Source organism: Heterodontus francisci, chromosome 44 (genome assembly GCF_036365525.1).
Source record: "Heterodontus francisci isolate sHetFra1 chromosome 44, sHetFra1.hap1, whole genome shotgun sequence".
In the NCBI taxonomy this organism is placed as follows: Eukaryota; Metazoa; Chordata; class Chondrichthyes; order Heterodontiformes; family Heterodontidae; genus Heterodontus; species Heterodontus francisci.
This window is the reverse complement of record NC_090414.1, coordinates 15,735,214-15,754,283: the sequence shown is the minus strand read 5'-3', so window position 1 is coordinate 15,754,283 and position 19,070 is coordinate 15,735,214. Positions and strand designations below refer to the sequence as shown.

At 49.9% G+C, this 19,070-nt stretch overlaps 1 protein-coding gene across 3 annotated transcripts in view; it reads right to left on the bottom strand.

The window, feature by feature from the left end:
- Window positions 1-663: 663 nt before the first annotated feature.
- The window catches only part of stx5a (syntaxin 5A), a 61,206-nt gene continuing 42,799 nt past the window's right edge, over window positions 664-19,070 (bottom strand). For 2 of the 3 annotated variants that reach the window (XM_068021734.1, XM_068021732.1), the window contains exons 3-11: window positions 18,736-18,806; window positions 17,052-17,107; window positions 11,706-11,776; window positions 10,742-10,858; window positions 10,128-10,184; window positions 8,417-8,501; window positions 6,111-6,211; window positions 5,191-5,312; window positions 2,409-4,545 (exon numbers count right to left, since the gene is read on the bottom strand). In XM_068021734.1, coding sequence (XP_067877835.1) covers window positions 4,386-4,545; window positions 5,191-5,312; window positions 6,111-6,211; window positions 8,417-8,501; window positions 10,128-10,184; window positions 10,742-10,858; window positions 11,706-11,776; window positions 17,052-17,107; window positions 18,736-18,806 — 840 coding nt within the window. In that variant the 3' untranslated portion in view covers window positions 2,409-4,385. Of the gene's footprint in view, window positions 2,167-2,408; window positions 4,546-5,190; window positions 5,313-6,110; window positions 6,212-8,416; window positions 8,502-10,127; window positions 10,185-10,741; window positions 10,859-11,705; window positions 11,777-17,051; window positions 17,108-18,735; window positions 18,807-19,070 lie in introns of those variants that run through there. The other variant, XM_068021733.1, reaches the window with a different exon arrangement.

Below are 19,070 nucleotides of genomic sequence, written 5' to 3'. Positions count from 1 at the left end.
TAGTCTTTCTAAAGTATTAAGATATTTATGATCATCATAAGCTTTCTTTATCTGTTTCAACTTACCCTGTATGCTTCTAGATAACCAGGGGGCTCTAGATTTGGCAGCACCACCCTTTGTCTTTGTGGGGACATGTCTACACTGTGCCTGTAGTATCTCGCTTTTGAATGCCTCCCACTGGTTTGCCACTGATTTTCCTTCAAGTAGCTGTATCGAGTGCACTTCCGCCAGGTCACCTCTCGGTTTCTTAAAATTTGCCTTCCCCCAATTTAGAACTTTTGCTCCTGTTTTGTCTTTGTCCTTTTCCATGATTATGCTAAAACTAACTGTATTATGGTCACTATCTCCAAAATGGTCACCCACTGCTACTTCCTCCACTTGCCCAGCTTCATTACTGAAGACTAAATCTAGAATTGTGCCCCCTCTCATTGGGCTTATTACGTGCTGGCTAAAAAAGCTCTGCTGAAAATAGTTCAAGAATTTTGTCCTGTCTGTGCCCTTCACACTGTTTGTATCCCAGTTGAAATCCCCAACTATTATTGCGCTATAGTTTTTTGCCCTCAGTTTTTGCCCGAGAATATCTGACAGAAAATCAGGAAAGCATCCCAGCCATCACCTTGATTCAAGCACATACTGCCAAAAATCCAGTTTTGAATTTGGGGATCCTAAAGATGCTTAACACAATGTTTTATTGGTGGAGGAGGGGGAAATAATCTTTGAGCCAAAATGAATACATTTTAGTTTTTCTTAAAATAAATTTAGTGCATATATTACAATAGTGCTATATCACAGAGATGCACTCCCAAGCAGAAAAATAGCAACATGAAGGGACTTTTCACACAGAATGAGACAGAACCAGTACTTTCCGCTCATCACCACCTGTGACTCCAGGCGCTCACTCAGCCCCTGTTGTTGAGCCTTGGAGTGGCAGGACGTGGAGGTGTCACCGTGTGCAAAGGCCACTATGTGGGATGGGCAGGGAAGTAGGAGTTAGTCCTTGAAGCTCAGAGGTTACACAGAGCACCCGCTACAGTACAGCACAGCACAGCATGGAGCTACACAGAACAGGAAGATCATAGGTTCCACCACTGGTGTAGGGACGCGACAATTTGCCATGGGAGGGAGGTTGGGGCCGGTGTGAGGGTTAGTGAGGAGAGTAGGGTTCCTGACTTTGATCAGAATGAAGGTGGAAAGTGCAAGTGTGTCAAGTGGAGACAGGGTTGGGTCACAGGTTAGGCAACAAGTCTACCCTCACTGAACAGCTGGTCAGAGGTTAGACTGTCGGAGGGCACCCCTGGAAAAAACACTCCAGAACGAGCTGTGTGTCTGTGACTGTGAGAGAGAGAGAGAGAGAGAAAACTGAAAGTGGTGGGATGGGGAAACGTGAACTCAATTAACACAGCTATACACTGACAATGCACAAAATGCAGGCAGAGATTCTGACTCTAACACTGCAAACGAGAGCAAGGACATCAGGGACCTGGGGTTGGGGGGGGGGTGGGTGGCAGGGAAGAATGGGGTCACCTTGCCGGAGCTGTGACCAGATGGCAGCAACTTAGAGATTTAGCAGAACAATGAAAAAAAAAGATAAACGAACTAATCTACAGATACGGACATACAGGCAATTTATGTACAGTTTTATACAGTTCCCACTAACCTGCTCCTGGGAAAAATACAAAGAGCAAAAAGGCTTCATTTACAGCAGGAGCGCCCGGGGAGATCCAGTATTATTTTTGGAGATTAGATGGTGCTGCATGTCCAGATCTTGCTGTCTGTCCCGGCCCGACTGAAAGACGAGCACCAGCCTGCACAGCGAGGAGTCGGTTTTTAATGCACAGAGTGTTCTCCAACCTATCAACCCACGTTGCCCCTGCCTCCCCCGATTCAGAAGCACAGTCCGCTCGTTTGAGAAGCGCAAGTCCCAGCTCTTTGGAAGACAGCGATGGTTTGTGACCGGGACGTTAGCAGGAGTAGTCACAGGTGCAGAGAGACGGAGGTTGCAAACGCGAGCTGTCCGAATCCCTTTTCTCTGTAACGCAAACGGCCGAAAGTCCTTTCTCAGTAAGCTGGCCGGCATTTGGTAAACGTTCCACTAACAATCAAGCACCTTTCCTGCAAGACTTGGAATAACTGCTACAACCAATGCAAAACAAGTGAGAATTATACCTGCAAGCACAGGAGCCTAGTTTAATAATAATTTGTTACATCTTAAGTTAAGAAATAATTACATTTTTTAAAAATCGAATTGATTAGAGCTTAAAAATAAAAGTCCTCTCCAAGAGTAATCAACTAATTCTTAAAGTGAACACCCGGACAGCCTTGATGCGGAGGGCATTCCCAATGACCCACGTGTTAGAGAGTGTTACGGCACTGCACTGGGTCCAAACACCTCTGTCCAGTGACCCCCCCCCCCACCCACCTCACCTCCCCGTATTCTCCCCCTATCCCCACGATCCAGGTCAGCTAAGGTCACGAGGGTGCTTGGTTAACAGTCTCCCCGATGGCCGCTTTGAAAAAGGAGCTGGATGGTAGGGGGTGGGAGTGGGTGTCAGTGCTCCTTCAGTAGGGGTGGGGTGAGTGGGGGCTAGGGGGAGAAACTAGGGTTGGCAGAGGGAGTTGGGGGATAGATATTGTGCGCGGTGGTTCGGCGAAGTGCAGCACACTTGGGGAAATACTTGAATCAGAGACAGCGCTCCCTGCTCAGGAGGGAAGCTTCACATTTGCAGAGGGATTCATTCAAACTTTACTGGGACTGCTTCAAACCGTGAGCTTGGGAGCACACAGTGATTGGAGGGTTCAAGGCTGATGGAAAATCAGCAGCCTGCGGAAAGACTCCTCATATATGGGATTAAGCAGCAACTCGAGGGGAGGGGGGGGGGGGGTACTTCCCCCACCTCCCCCCCCACCCCCGCCTTTCTCTTCTAATATCCACCCCTCCCCGTTCATTTCTCACCCCTCCTTGACTGCTGTGATGCTCTGGAACAGTTCAGAAGGAGCTGCCCACTGACATCTCCACAATACTGAATGTAGGCAAGCTGCAATAATATTCTGCTTCTGACTGAAAACACTGAAGAGGGACTGTCCCCGACTTTCGAGGCCCTGGCAGAATGAAATGTGATTGACTGTGGTTATGTAATCCATAACCCAATCACTTTAAAAAAAAAAAAAATTTTATTGGGTGAGGATAGACACTTTCCAGAATCATCCAGAACTTTCTCAGGACTCATTTTCTTGTATTTTGATGTCTCCTCGGCTAAGAGCTCTTTTATGCAAACTCCAACCTGTTACTGGGCAGTTACTGAGAGCTCGGGATGGGGATAAAAATCAGTCAAGGGTCAAGCTCCTTACTATCCAGTGACACACACCCTGCTCGGAAGCATGGGTTCGTCTGTGATGCCCTCCGGGGTGGAACAGCCGCTCACTGGGCTTCCATGTGGAGGACACTGGGTGAGGTAGGAGCCAGTTTCCCGTGCAATCGATGCCCAGCACCGGTCAGCGCTTCAGGGGAAGTGATGGGGGCAGGGAACAAAGTTCAAAGTTCAGACCTGGGGCATTCTGAGGTGTGGAGAGAAAGAGAGCAAAGAGACGAGCTTCACCCCAGAACTGACTCTAAACACCCAGCCCCAGTTACGATATCGTCCGTCAATGCGTGAAGGTTGGAGGTGGGCGGTTAAAAGGTCAAAACAAAAACACCAGCACAAACAGCTCCAGCTCTCGGCACGATGCGGACTGGGAGTCAGTCTGCATTAAACCTCAGGTGGCCCTGCCTACAGTCACTAGCTAAAACTTGGGCAACCCTTCAATGGCAAATCTGACCAGCAGCCACACGATCATGCTTTTAATTTAAAGAGGAGTCACTTAGCTGGTGAGGAACAGACAAAGGACATGGGGTGAGGGGAGGCACAAGTCAAAAAAAAAACAAACAGTCTGTTCGAAGGATGCGGCAAGTCTGTCTCTTTGGCTGGTAACCATTGTTTACAGTAACTTCCGGTGCCATCAACAGGTTTTGCAGACTGAAGATCCGGCAAAGCAGGGTGAAGAAAATGCTGGAACAATACAGCAGCGTCTCGAAATGTCCCACAGAGGGGTCGAGACCTCACAGGTTAACAGGCCCTTTCAGATACCCACGGGCCTGCTGTGCAGTTCCGGAATTTTCCGGTTTTGCTCCAGATGGGGGAAAAGGCTGGCAGTGGTGGTGATTGGCACTGCACCAGGCGGCAATGGCCGGATGCTGAAATCCGGAAGGGGATTGGGGGGGGGGGGGGGAGGGAAAGAGGGTGCGGTGGTTCGGGAGTCCGTTCAGATCTGCTCTTTGTGTTTTCGCAGCCTACGACGCCAAGTCCATGAAGGAGGAGAGCACCTCGGGAGGGGCCTGGGAGCTGGTTCTAGGCCAGGAACACCACGAACACGATGAAGAAAACAGCGAGAACGAGGAAGATCTTGATCATCAGCCAGCGGTTGGAGGTGACGGACTGGAAGTACTTCAGGATCTCAGAGTGGGCCGCCTCCACGTTCAGCTGCGTGTCCTCGACGTTGGCATCGATCCTGCGGGCAGGGAGGTGACAGTTTGGACGCGGCGACAGCAGCCAGACACGGCTCAGCGAAACGCGAGCACGCACCCCACCCCACCCCTCCCCTCCCCCCACCGCCCTCCGACAGTCTGAACAATCTCTTGGCCCGCCGTCCCTCCAACCACCTACCCTCGCTCCGCATCCCAAACGTCGGCCACCAAGCTCGATCCCGTGGGCCGTGCCGAGGCGGGAGCCTTGCCGGGGCTTTCCTGCCCCACCCCAATCTCAACCAGCAACTCCAGCTGGAAAACGCACATTTTGGAGGGGAGGGAGAAAGGAAATGGGGGAGTGGAGGGGCTTCAGGAACAAGCTTGGGTGCGACGCCCTTCATGGTCAAATAGCCCGATTTTCACATGAAGACTGGTCAAGTTTGGCAAGATGCTTCACCCTGTGGGGAAACCAGAGAGTCGGGGCAGAGGGTAGAAACTCATGAGGGAAAGGTAGCTCCAAATTCATGATGGGCTGAATGGCCTCTCTCGTGGTCCAAGATTCCAGATACCCAAACCAAGTCTTATCTGTGCCAACCCTCTGGGCCACCCAACTTTTACTCCGCATTGAACAGCACTCTGGGCCATCTGGTTGAGCTGACACCCTAACCCAATCACACCCCGCCCCTCACCTCTGTATGGTTTCCTCCTGCTCCTTAACCATGTGTGCGAGCTGTTGGAATATGGAGCCCAGTTCCACGATCGTAGCTTCAATATTCTGCATCGTGTCTGCTCTGCTCTGAATGTAGGAATCCTGAGGGAGGAAAGACGCCAAGTGACACAGGCTGCACTCTCAGTGCTCAATCCTACTAGAGAGGGGGGGTCCCAGGCGGTTGGTCATGGAGTGTGCGCCATGGAGGAGGGGGGGAAATCTTGCTTTGGTGGGCACCTCCCCCCTTTGACCCGGCCAGGCCCACTGCAGCCGAGGCGACTGGCAGCCTGACGGGCCTCCAGAGGAGCCTTGCAACGTGCTTTCTTGAACCCACTGCCCCCCAGCCCCCCCACTCAAGTACTACATGGCACTGTCCTGCTGGTACGGGTATGAATGGCCCAGGCTCGAACCCCACCGGGCTACCCAGAGCAAACTATTACATTCTCAGCGACACCAAGTGTTCTGTAGTGGCCAGATGGCTCTCACTACAGACAGCTTCAGGGCAGGAGTGACAGAAGGGCCCTGGCAGGAACCACCCCCCCACCCGGTGTGTGGTACCCAAGCTGAGCGGCCTGTGCCCATGTCGGCTGATCTCAGCGGGGACAGCAACAGGGGGCACTGCAACTGGCCTCAGTATCCTTCAGCGAGGGAGGGCACTGTGCTGCTGCTCAGTGACCCCGACGGGAATGTGCGTGCATCGGGGATCAGGTGGGACCGCGATGCCTACCAGAGTCGAATAACAAACTGTCAGGCCCACTGTCGGGGCCCACGCATGTAAACAGGCCAGCTGTGCAGCCAGTACTCAGGTAAAGGAGGGGTGGGGCGGGGGCGAGGGGTCGGTAGGGAGAAGGAAGAAATGTTTCTACCCTGGGGGCAGAGGCCAGGCCTGGGACTCCTTACCTGCTCGTCAATGAGCTGTAACTGCTGGCTGGTCTTAGTGTCCATGTCAATGGCAACATCCCCCGACCTGCGTGCATCGTCCTTCAGCAACACTGATCCTCCTGTGGACAGAGGCATACAGGGGTAGAGACATTAGCAAACAGTACGGGAGGGGTGGCCATGCAATCGTCGGGAAGCCATGGCAGGTGGGCAGGGGGGGTGCGCAAACATACTCCTGGGCATGGTGTTTTGCTCAACCCCAGCTCCCGAGCCAGTTCAGTGGAGAAGAGCTCGATGTGCAGAGGTTCCTGTTCCCCACAGGACGGGATGGGGCTGAGATACCTCTCTGTGGCACAGCAGCCACGTGGTAGTGGAAGATGCTGAGCACTGGTGCCCCCACCGATGCCCTGGGGTGGGTAGGGAGGGGGGGGGGGGGGGGGAGGGGAGAAAAGAATGACAGCAGCACAGGCCGCATCTCCTTGGAGCCGCATTCCCATAGGGAAGCGCAGAGTGCATGGGAGATGGATAAGTGCCACATTATTGCAACCAGACCCCATCCAGAGTAACTGTGTTCAGTTCCAGGCCCCGTACCTCAGGAAGGATATATTGGTCTTGGTGCTGTGCAGATTCACCAGAATGGTACCGGGGCTGAAAGGGTTAAATTCTGAGGACAGGTTGCACAGACTGGGCTTGTATTCGCTCGAGTGTAGAAGATTAAAGGGTGATTGGATTAAAATGTTGAAGATGATTAAAGAGATAGAGAGAAACATCTCTCCTCTGGTGGCGGAACAAAGGAGCAGGACCTTAAAATGAGAGCCAGGCCGCGCAGGGGTGATGTCAGGAACAGGAAAGCAGGATGAGGCCACTCAGCTAGATCATGGCTGATCTGTACCTTAACTCCATTCACCTGTTCTGGCTCCATATCTCTCTAAATCCTTGGCTAGCAAAAGTCTATCACTCGTGGATTTATCACTGAGCTAGCATCTACTGCTTTTTCTGGGAGGGTTTTACACCCTTTGCATGAAGGAGGGTTTCTTAACCTATAGGAATATAGGCACAGGAGCTTCTTCTACCACTCAATGAGATCATGGGGAACAAAGATCGCTGATTTAAAATTAACTGATCCAGCATCAATTGCCATTTGTGGAAGAGATTTCCAAATGTCTACAATCCTCTCCTCATTTCATTAGTCCTACAAACCAGTGGAAAGACAGTCGGTAGAGAGAAACGATCAATTCTCCTTAATATCTTGAGAACTTCAATCAAATCAGCCCTTCACCGTCGAAATCCCACCAAGTACAACCCATAGTTTGTGCAATAAAAACAGAAAATGCTGGAAATACTCAGCAAGTCTGGCAGCATGTGCAGAGAGAGAAACAAAGTTAACGTTTCAGGTCTGTGACCTTCCATCAGTTCAGAACTAGTCAAAAGTACAAGAAAGCAGTGCTTCATTCAAAAGCTGGGTACTGGAAATCTGGAGCTCTCTCCCCTGTAAACAAATTTCAGGTTGGGGGGAGTGATCTATTAAAACTTTCAAAACCAAGACGGATAGATTTTTCAGTTACGTAAGGGTATTAAAATGATACGGGATGCTGGGGATCTGGCCGGACATTAGATTAGATTAGAGATACAGCACTGAAACAGGCCCTTCGGCCCACCGAGTCTGTGCCGAACATCAGCCACCCATTTATACTAATCCTACACTAATCCGACATTCCTACCAAACATCCCCACCTGTTCCTATATTTCCCTACCACCTACCTATACTAGTGACAATTTATAATGGCCAATTTACCTATCAACCTGCAAGTCTTTTGGCTTGTGGGAGGAAACCGGAGCACCCGGAGGAAACCCACGCAGACACAGGGAGAACTTGCAAACTCCACACAGGCAGTACCAGGAATCGAACCCGGGTCCCTGGAGCTGTGAGGCTGCGGTGCTAACCACTGCGCCACTGTGCCGCCCATGGTTTGCAACTAGGCGCTACACATTCAACATGGGGAACTGAAACCAATTTGTTTCGCTCAAAGGCTTAGTTCCGGTCGTCCTCTCCCTCACCACCACAGCCAATAGTTTCCTGAAGTAATTGCCTCTTAAATTTGTCCGGCAGTAATCAAACGCCCTGTATCCAAATCAGTAAATGACAGTAACACTCATTTGCCCTGTAACCACACCAGCAAAGAACAGAGTGTGGCAATCCACTGTCCTGTTTCAGTAAATGAGTGTGTAACACACCACTATCCTGAAACTGCATCAGTAAAGGACAGGGTGAGACACTCCACTGTCCTGAAACTGGAATAGCTGGCAGTAAATGAGACAATGCTTACCGTAACCATTCGCAGCTGAAGGTGGGAGGCTCGACACTGTGGTATGGGAGAACTGCTCTCTCCTGTTCCTCTGCATTTTAAGATTCTGCAAATCAGGAAAACAACAACATATAAATCACAAGATGGAAATTACAACCCCCAAGATCACTCGTGCACATTTCATGTACAATCAATCCCGGTCCCACTCCATGTGCAATCCACTCCACAGCTGCTTTAACTCGGGCTCACGGTGACATGTGCTGCCTCCCTGAGACAGCACCGCTATGTCCAGCTCTCTGACTTGAGCAGCTCCCAGTGATCCATAGAGAACCAGATATACAAATCGAGTGCCTGGAGGCAAGCTCAGAGACATCCAAGTCCCCTGGGTTATGAGTTGGCAATGAGGCAGACAGCAGGCTCTATACCACCCATTTAATTCCCCTAAGCAGTAACTTTGGATCAGCACTTCCCGATTACAAGAGGTAACTAAACAGAAGGCCCGATACGACCTCTCGGTGACCCTTTATAGCCCTGACCTGCTGCTTGCAAGAGTCACTTCAGTGCCCCACTGCCACCTCAGTTGGCATGACAGACTGGCACCGGTTCTTGACAGTATGGCTTCAATCTGCACCAACCACTGCCCACATCCAAGGATGCAATACATCTAACACAGGGCAGGTACACAATGGAACCTCGGCGAGTTTCAGTCTGACACATACTTTATTTCACACTAAGAATCTCTTGAGTGACTGCCAAGACCCAGTGTCTGAGGGACCTGATAACAGCTGTCTGCGCACTGAGCCCAGTGTTATGCTGAAGTGTCTGTAAGCCTCTGCAATATTTACTTCAGTGTCCCTGCTTCCTGCTTTAAACGTTCCAGCCTTTCACTCCCTATCAGTGGGACTGCTAATGGGACGAGGTGATGGCTGGAGAGGATTAGTACAGGAAGGAAGGGCTGGACTGATTCACAGATAGGGATCAGAGATAAAGGATGCAGCTTAGTTTTACTGTGTATGGGCGCTTCTGCTCCAGTTAGTGGAGTTACCTGTTGAGTACACCGGATCAGAGTTGGGATAAGTCAATTACAAATCAGGAAACGGGAGAGATAGGACCCTCAGACCTTAACACCACAGATAAGAAATTTTAAAATTCCGCCCCTGCTCAGTGAAGGCACTGACGCATGCAGGGCTACGGTTCCACTGCTGTCTTCCCTCTGGCTTCTCAGCCAGCTGGCCATTCTTCATGTAGTAGCCTGGCAGAGCCATGTGACAGTGAGCAGGAAACCGAGACAAGCCTGATGCACACGTGCACATGGTCCAGTCGAGTCACTGTATAGCAATCAGGAATAGGAACCCACTGAGGTCAAATGCAGCATCCCCTTTCCCTGATGTGTTAATCGGTAGGAATCCCCTGCCCAAAAAACCATTGATAATTTTTGTTGGGCAAGCGCATTAAGGGTTGCAGAACCAAGGCGAGTCGATGGAGTTACGATACAGATCAACCATGATCGAACTGAATGGTAGAAGGGGTTTGAGGGGTTGAATGGCCTCCTCCCGTTGCTATGATTGGCAACTTGCATTCATTCTACCTTCCACCCGCATACCTTTCACACACCGAAAGCAGCCACGTCTTAGAGCGGCTTCTACCTCAGTCACACGGACACAGGCTGTAGGAGAATGATCTGCGCTTAGCTGGCGACTCACCAAGCTCTTAGAACTAAAGTTAGTGTTACCTCTGTCCTCACTTCAAGAACCGACTTGAAATCGTTCGACATGGAAGCCAGTCGGGACTGCGAAAGAAAAAGACAACATGTTAAAAACATCGGGGAAGAGCGTCGCCACGCTGTCCTGTAAATCAAAGCGGCCAGCACAGGAACTCTGGCGCGCTCAGGGCAAGTGGGATCGCACTGTGCTGTGACCTGGGCTAAGCACCACCTTCTCAGGGCATCAGCAATTAACAAGCCCCGTTTACAGAGTGTCCACTGACAGAGCAACGCATCGCTAGACACTGGAGCCTTGCCAGAAAATAAATCTGGCACTGAGCCACGTATTAGTGCAGGTGGTCAAAAAGCTTGGTCAAAGAGGTGGATTTTAAGGGAGTGTCTTATAGGAGGCAAGGCGGAGGGGATTAGGAAGGGGAATTCCAGAGCTTAGGGCCCAGGCAGCTGAAGGTATGTTCACCAGTGCTGGGAGTCAGTCTTGCCATCAACGTCCACATTGCAAGAATGAATTTTAATAAAAGGCCACGTTCACACTTGTAGGCTCACTAACAAAACCCATGGACACGAAGCAAACCACTGCCATTCAAACAGACTCGGGGACGAGTAGCTGGGGCGCGGGCTTTTACCTGCAGGGACACCACAATGGTGTTGGAATGTGTTTGTAAGTGTCGGCCATTCTGGCTCTCCTTGGCTCTGACGAAGTCTTGCAGCTGTGCAATCTGCTTGTTCAGGCTGTTTATATCCTGGAAAAGCCAAATTTCCATTCGGAAGCAAATTATAAGAGCAACTGGAACCTTTTAAGACGAAAACGTAGAAGCATACAGCTCATCGTACCCATACTGGCTCGCTGAAAGAGCTATCTAATTAATCCCACTCCCCTTGCTCTTTCCCCATAGCCCCCTTCACCTTCAAATCTTTATCCAATTCCTTTGTGAAAGTTACAATTGAATCTGCTTCCACCGCCCTTTCAGGCAGCGCGTTCCAGATCACAACTACTCGCTGTGAAAAATAAATTCTCATTTCGTCTTCCCCTTCACCACCACCCCCCCCCCCCCAGTTCTTTTGCCTATTATCTTAAATCTGCGTCCTCTGATTACTGAGGGCTATCAAGCTTACAACAGCTTTATCCTACACCCCCCCCACCTTCTCCAGTTATCAATCAGTCTGTGTGAAGAAGGGGCTCCTGACTGCAGTCCTGCAGATGCTGGCATCCCGGTTTGTCCCTGCGCTCTCATGAAAAAGGGAGTCAGGACGAGCTCCTTTTTAATTCCTCTCTGTATCGTGTATCCCTCTAGAAAGCTGGCTCGCATTTTAACCCCTTTTAAGGCCTGTCTAGGTTTTCTAAGTGTTGCCAATAACTTGGTCCCTCTGACACAGGAATGACAGACTTGCCTTCTACAACATCTTTCACGAGTGTAAGGCACCCTAAACTGCTCTGCAGTTGGTGATACTTCAATGGCTGCAAAGCACTTTGGAACATCCAGAGGTCCCACGTGAAAGGCGCTATAGAAATGCAAGGCCATCTTTCTTCAGGGGAGAAAACAGGCAGTTAAAAAAAAAAATGCAGTATTTCAGTTTAATCTGCCGAACCTGTTTGATGATGTACGTCAACTCCTCGATTTCAACAGCTTTGTCGTCGAACAGTGATTTCCGCTTTGCCACTATAACAAAAACAGTAGTCACCATCAGTACAGGTTAAAACCAACTACAACACAAGATCAAATCAGAACCTAATCCAGGGGCTCGGGCTTGGGGGAGTGGGGGGTTCAGGTGGTTTACATATACCCAATAATGACCCAGAGACCTAGGCCCATAATCCAAGTTGACACACCGAGTGCAGTACCGAGGGAGTGCTGCACTGTCGGAGCTGCCAGCTTTCAGTTGAGATGTTGAGCCAAGGCTCCCCACTGCTTAGGGTGCTACTGGAAAGGCAGTTTTTCATGCAAGAGGCAATTCTTTAGATAGGACTTTAAACGGTACCAGTGGCTGTTCCAGTGCAGCAGATATCACAGCCGACCCCAATTTTATTTGAAAGGGACATGTGCTATCTAGCAGAGATGGCGGCTGAGCCGGAACTCTGGCTGATTTACTTCCCTTCTCAAACCTTGGCATGTTGTCCTTTAGTGATTGTATGCAGACACCGAGCTAGGCCCAGCTAACAACACCGAGCAGGGACTGTAGCTGGAGCATTCGAGTCTGAACAGCTTGCTGCAGCTCAAGCCAACTGTACCACGCAGGGAGTTCTGTATCTAGAGATTAATCGCAACTTTCCAGCAGGCTCCGCAGAGCTTGTAGAATAACGTGCGCTTAAGGGAATTATGTAGAATTAAATCGGACTTTCAGCTTAGGAACAAGCCCTTTGGACCAATTGGTCTAGGCCAGTGTATAGGCTCTCATGAGCTTCCCCCATCCCTCTCACCCTATCAACATAACTTTATATTCCTTTCTCCTTCATCTGTTTATCTTGCTTCCCCTTAAATGCATCTATATTTTTTTAATATTCGTTCAAGGAATGTTGGCGTCACTGATAAGGCCATGTAAGATTATTAGGTTACTAAAAAGTTACGAACCAGAATACTCAGTTTATAATAGCTGGATTTTAACAAACAACTAATTTGTCATGAACTAACATTTAACTTTTATTAGAACCCTTTGTAGTATGGTAATGTGGGAAAAGCTAGGAAATAGGGCACAGCATAGACAAGATGTCAAGGTAGAGGGATTCTGGGAGATTATGTCAAGTTTTAAAATGCTTATTTGCAGTAATAGGGTGAGACCTTGAAGGCAGACAGTAAAACAGCTTCTTTGAAAACAAAATGTAGATTTGTCTCGAAATGAAATAAGGAACCATGGAATGTAAAAGCATGGAATACAATAGTCAACACAAAGGGGTATTACCCTACGTAAATCCAAAAGGTTCGCAGCAGCCAAAAGAATTATCCTTGATTGGCTAAAAAAGGCATCCTTGATATGAGGTCAGGTGCCTTCCTGAACCGCTGCAGTCTGTGTGGTGTAGGTACACCTACAGTGCCGTTAGAGAGGGAGTTCCAGGTTTTGGACTCAGCAACAGTGAAGTAACAGTGATATAGTTCCAAGTCAGGATGGTGTGTGGCTTGGAGGGGAACTTGCAGGTGGTGGTGTTCCCATGCATCTGCTGCCCTTGTCCTTCTAGGTGGTAGAGGTCGCGGGTTTGGAAGGTGCTGTCAAAGGAATCTCAGTGAGATGCTGCAGTGCATCTTGTAGATGGTACACACTGCTGCCACACTGTGCCGGTGGTGGAGGGAGTGAATGTTGAAGGTGGTGGATGGGGTTTCGATCAAGCGGGCTGCTTTGTCCTGGACGGTGTCGAGCTTCTTGAGTGTTGTTGGAGCTGCATCCATCCAGGCAAGTGGAGAGTATTCCAACACACTCCTGACTTGTGCCTTGTAGATGGTGGACAGACGCTGAGCAATCAGGAAGCAAGTTACCTGCCACAGAATTCCCAGCCTCTGACCTGCTCTGGTAGCCACAGTATTTATGTGGCTGGTCCAGTTCAGTTTCTGGTCAATGGTAACCCCTAGGATGTTGATAGTGGGGGATTCAGCGATGGTAATGCCGTTGAACATGTTGGGGAAATGGTTAGATTCTCTCTTGTTGGAGACGGTCACTGCTTGGTATTTGTATGGCACAAATGTTACTTGCCACTTATCAGCCCAAGCCTGAATGTTGTCCAGGTCTTGCTGCGTGTGGGTACAGACTGCTTCATTATCTGAGGATTTACGAATGGGATCGAACACTGTGCAATTACTAGCGAACATCTCCACTTTTGACCTTATGATGGAAGGAAGGTCATCGATGGAACAGCTGAAGGTGGTTGGGCCTGGGACACTACCCAACCATTTGCCTCAACCACTCCCTGTGGAGGCGAGTTCCACATTCTCCCCACACTCTGGGTAAAGAAGTTCCTCTTGAACTCCCGATTGGATTTATTAGTGACTATCTTATATTGATGGCCCCTAATGCTGGTCTCCAAGTAGAAATGTCATCTCTGCATCTACCCTATCAAACTCTTTTTTTTTAAATCTTAAAGGACCTTTATCAGGTCAGTCCTAGAGTCTTCTCTTTACTGGACAAAAGAGACCAGCCTGTTCAGTCATAGCAATACTGACATAGACAAACTTCACTATAAATGCGGACATAGGAATGTAAATCAGGAACAGCCGGCAGAAGTGCAAGAAATGTAAAACAGGAAGTCAGAGTCAGAACAGCACAGAAGAATGCCATTCGGCCCATCTAGTCCATGTTGGCTCTTGTAGAGCAATCCAATCAGTCCCATTCTCTTACTCTAGCCCTGCAAATTTATTTCCCTCAAGTGGCCATCTAATTTCCTTTTGAAATCATTGTCTCTGCTTCCAACACCCTTGTAGGCGGTGAGTTCTAACTCATTACCACTTGCTGCATGAAAAGGTTCTTCTTCACCTCCTCCCCGGCATCTCTTGCCTTGTCCTTGTACCATCAGCTAATGGGAACAGCTTTTCTATCTAAACCTGTCATAACTTTGAACGCCTCCCTTCAACTTCCTTTGCTCCAAGGAGAACAACCCCTGCTTTTTCAACCTAACCTTCTAGCAAAAATCCCCCATCCCTGGAACCATTGCAGTAAATCTCCTCTCCCTCTCAAGGACCCTCACATCCTGAAGTGTGGTGACCAGAAGTGGACTCTAGTTGTGGCTCCCTGCTTTTGCACTCAATGCCTCAATTTATTAAGCCCAAGATCCCATATGATGCTAATTACTCCTTCGATATGTCCTGCCCCTTCAAAGATCGATGCACACAAACTCTCCCTCCCCGCAGTCTCTCTGCACACACTCTAGAACTGTGCCATTAGTCCATATAGCCTCTCCCTATTCCTTCTGCCAAAATGCACTTTACACTTCTCTGTATTAAGTTTCAGAGGGGAGAGAGAGAGCGAGAGACCGCACCATTCTCTAACCACCTACCTACACTCGGGGCAATTTACAATGGCCAATTTACCTATCAACCTGCAAGTCTTTGGCAGTGGGAGGAAACCGGAGCACCCGGCGGAAACCTACACTGTTACAGGGAGAACTTGTAAACTCCACACAGGCAGTACCCAGAACCGAAGCCGGGTCACTGGAGCTGTGAGGCTGCGGTGCTAACCACTGCGCCCCTGTGCCACCCTAGCCTTTCTATGTCCTGTTGCAGTCGATTGGTACCATCCTCACTGTTTGCCACCCCTCCACGTTTGGTATCATCGGCAAAGTCAAATGAAGTTAAGTTTTTGGTTTAATTCCCCTCTGCCTTCTATTGCTGTCTGCCGCAGAACACAGGCGCCATCTGCTGCTTGGCTGCAAGAACAGGATAGCAGTGGGTTTCTCCAGGCAAGTCCCAGAGCTACTGGGGCTGTGAACTGATACGTGGAGCACAGGCCTGCTGGGAGGCGGAGGCGTGAACTGCAAGCAGTCCCCAAGCGCTCTAGACCAGAGACAGGCTTTGGCTCTCCACTCACTGAGCTCCCAGTCACAGCAGTGTACACTGGGAGAAAGGAGAGCAAAAAAAAATAATGAGGCTCAATGCACTGGATCCAACTTGTGCCTCACGTGCACGCTGTGCCTGCATGTGTCTACACCTGTCTGCGTGTGTGTGTGTGCTGCATGTGTATGAGATCACGTACGTTCAGGCTGGCGTGTGCGTAAACTTGCACGCTTCCTGGAGACAGATTTTCCAGCAGCATTAGCTGACGTGGGTGCAGGTGATCCCCTCTCAGTCAGCGCAGTGCACAGTGTAAGGGTATTCAGAGCATTTGGAAGCTATGAGGAGTGAAGGCCCAGTCAGATGACGGCCCGTGCACGCAGTAGTCAACTTTTGCCCCGACTCTCGGTGTGGATTCTACCAGTTGCCCTCCAGCATCATGCCCAAGTGGCCACCTTTCATGTGCAAGTCCAGTCCCCACGTGCTCGCGGGAGTTTCAACAACGGGGCAGGGAAGAGCCCAGCCTGCTCACCTGCACCCATGTAACGGGAGTCACTGGCGAGCGAGCTGGCACAGGAAAACCCGCGTCTCACCCAGGAGCAACTTATCCTTGCTCTCCACCCCATCAGAGTCTGGAGTCCGTGCCTCCACTCTGCTGCTAAACAGAACCTGCTCCAGCTGCTGCTCATACTCTACGTGCAGAAGGGCTATCCTGACAACAGTGCTGGCGCTGCCACTTCAGCGTTTGTTACTCTCTGTCCCGAGTTAACTCAAAACACTGCCCACGATTAACCTTCGCTTCTCCACTTAGTAGATTACACGTTTTGGACTTGTTCTTGGGAGGGGGACGGTGCGGGAAAGGCTGCATTTACGACACAGCCCAAGTTGCCCTGAGGGCGTGTAGTGAGGGCCAGCCGGGTAAGGATAGCAGGTTTGCTACCCTGAAGGGCATGAGTCACCCAGTGGGGCTTTTACACAACGGGCGGTTAGGATTTGGAATGCACTCTCTAATGGGGGCGATGGAGACAGATTCAATCGCAACCTTCAAAGAAGGTACTCGTACAAATACTTGAATGGAGAAAGAGCAGGGGGCAGCGTGCCGAAAGAGCTGGCACAGACTCGATGAGCTGAGCAGCCTCCTGCTCCGCCGTACTCTTCAATCATTTAAGATAATCTACCCGCTTTCCATCGTCCTGTTTTACGGGGCTATGCCACAAACCATCAGATTTACTGAACACAGTTTCACATCTGGGCCCTGGTGGGATTTGAACACTGTTCGCCCAATAGCAGAACCACTAGGCGACCCAACAAGAATCTAACCGGATTTTAGTTGCTTCCTCGAGGAAAACAGAGTGGAATTCAGGAGATCTGGCATGACCCTCAATGGTAAAATACATCACAGCCTGATATGATAGACCGAATGGCCTCCTTCCGTGCTGTACTATTCTATGATTCATTTACTCACGTATGGTCAGCTTTTCCAGTTTGGAGAATGTGTTACTCAAATCTTTGCCGATGCGTCTGCAATGAAACAAACAATGGTATCACATTCAACCTGCACATCCATGCAGGTGCACAGTTTTTCTATGAACACAGCCTGCAATCTGAAGGTTTCATTCCTTTATCAATCTTTGCCAGCCTCCTTTGTGGTGTGCTGCAGGTCCAGAGAGTTGGAACACTGAGAACAGGAGTGTCTTGGACCTCTCTCACTCGTTGGCAGCCACAATGAGTCCAGGAAAAAGGGCCTCACCCACCACTGGCCCAGTAATTGTTTCTTTACAAAGTGATGGATGTTAGCGCTGAGAAATATCAGGTACAGCACAGGGTTAGACATAGAGTAAAGCTCCCTCTACACTGTCCCCATCAAACACCCCCAGGACAGGTACAGCATGGGGCTAGATACAGAGTAAAGCTCCCTCTACACTGTCCCCATCAAACACTCTCAGGGCAGGTACAGCACGGGGTTAGATACAGAGTAAAGCTCCCTCCACACTGTCCCCATCAAACACTCCCAGGGCAGGTACAGCACGGGGTTAGATACAGAGTAAAGCTCCCTCTACACTGTCCCCATCAAACACCCCCAGGACAAGTACAGCATGGGGTTAGATACAGAGTAAAGCTCCCTCTACACTGTCCCCATCAAACACTCCCAGGACAGGTACAGCACGGGGTTAGATACAGAGTAAAGCTCCCTCTACACTGTCCCCATCAAACACTCCCAGGACAGGTACAGCACGGGGTTAGATACAGAGTAAAGTTCCCTCTACACTGTCCCCATCAAACACCCCCAGGACAGGTACAGCACGGGGTTAGATACAGAGTAAAGCTCCCTCTACACTGTCCCCATCAAACACCCCCAGGACAGGTACAGCACGGGGTTAGATACAGAGTAAAGCTCCCTCTACACTGTCCCCATCAAACACCCCCAGGACAGGTACAGCACGGGTTAGATACAGAGTAAAGCTCCCTCTACACTGTCCCCATCAAACACTCCCAGGACAGGTACAGCACGGGGGTTAGATACAGATAAAGCTCCCTCTACTCTGCTCCAACAGTATGCCTCAGCATCAACCAAATTCTCCCACTGAAAATAGCAGGGCATTTTTCATTTTCTAATTCAGCCATTCTTATAACATAGCGATGTGCCATGGCCACACACGTGCTACTGATTCGGCTAAAACCCGTTTCGCAGTCAGCCAATCAGTCCCATTTGGAGACTTTGTCTCAACTCCCAGCAGTGCCCCTCCGTGATCAGCCAACAGGAGGGCAAGGCAGAAAGCTAGGAACAGCACCCCGGGCTTGCTGTCATTTCTTGCCTCCACGCCACCAACAGACAGGGCATGTAGCACCAGAAGCCACTAGGGAGTTAACCAGCATCATGGTCAATTCGAAGGGGATTCGCCTCCCTGGTGATTAAGTGGGGTCAGGCACCCGACACACTCAATGCCCCCCACTTAGTGAGCTACACCGACCAGAAGAGCTCAGGTTTGTGGGGAGGGGGAAGGGCAGCGGGGGTGAACAGAAACAGGCAGCCACAGCAGAGGCACTGACTGCATCAGCTTTGCGCTGGCAGCCTGACCCATCGCCCTTCACTGGGCTACCCCATACCACCTGTATATTCGGTTTGTTACCAGCGTGCTGATACTCACTTTGCCATGAGGGAGAACTCACTCCGCTGGCGCACAGCATTCAGGAGCGGCTTGTTAACCTGCAGTCCATTCTAAAAGAGAAAGATCGGAGGGTGGACGAATTAAAATGGAGGTAACCACATATGTAAGGACTGACATTTATATTGTGCCTTTCGCAACCTCAGGAAGGCCTAAAACCCTTTATCGCCAATGAAGTACTTTTTGAAGTGCAGTCATTGTTGCAATATAGGAAACATGGCAGCCAAACTGGGCACAGCAAGATCCCACAAACAGCAATGTGTTAACGATCAGATCACAAGTTTTAGTGATATTGGTTGAAGGATCTTATTAGCCAG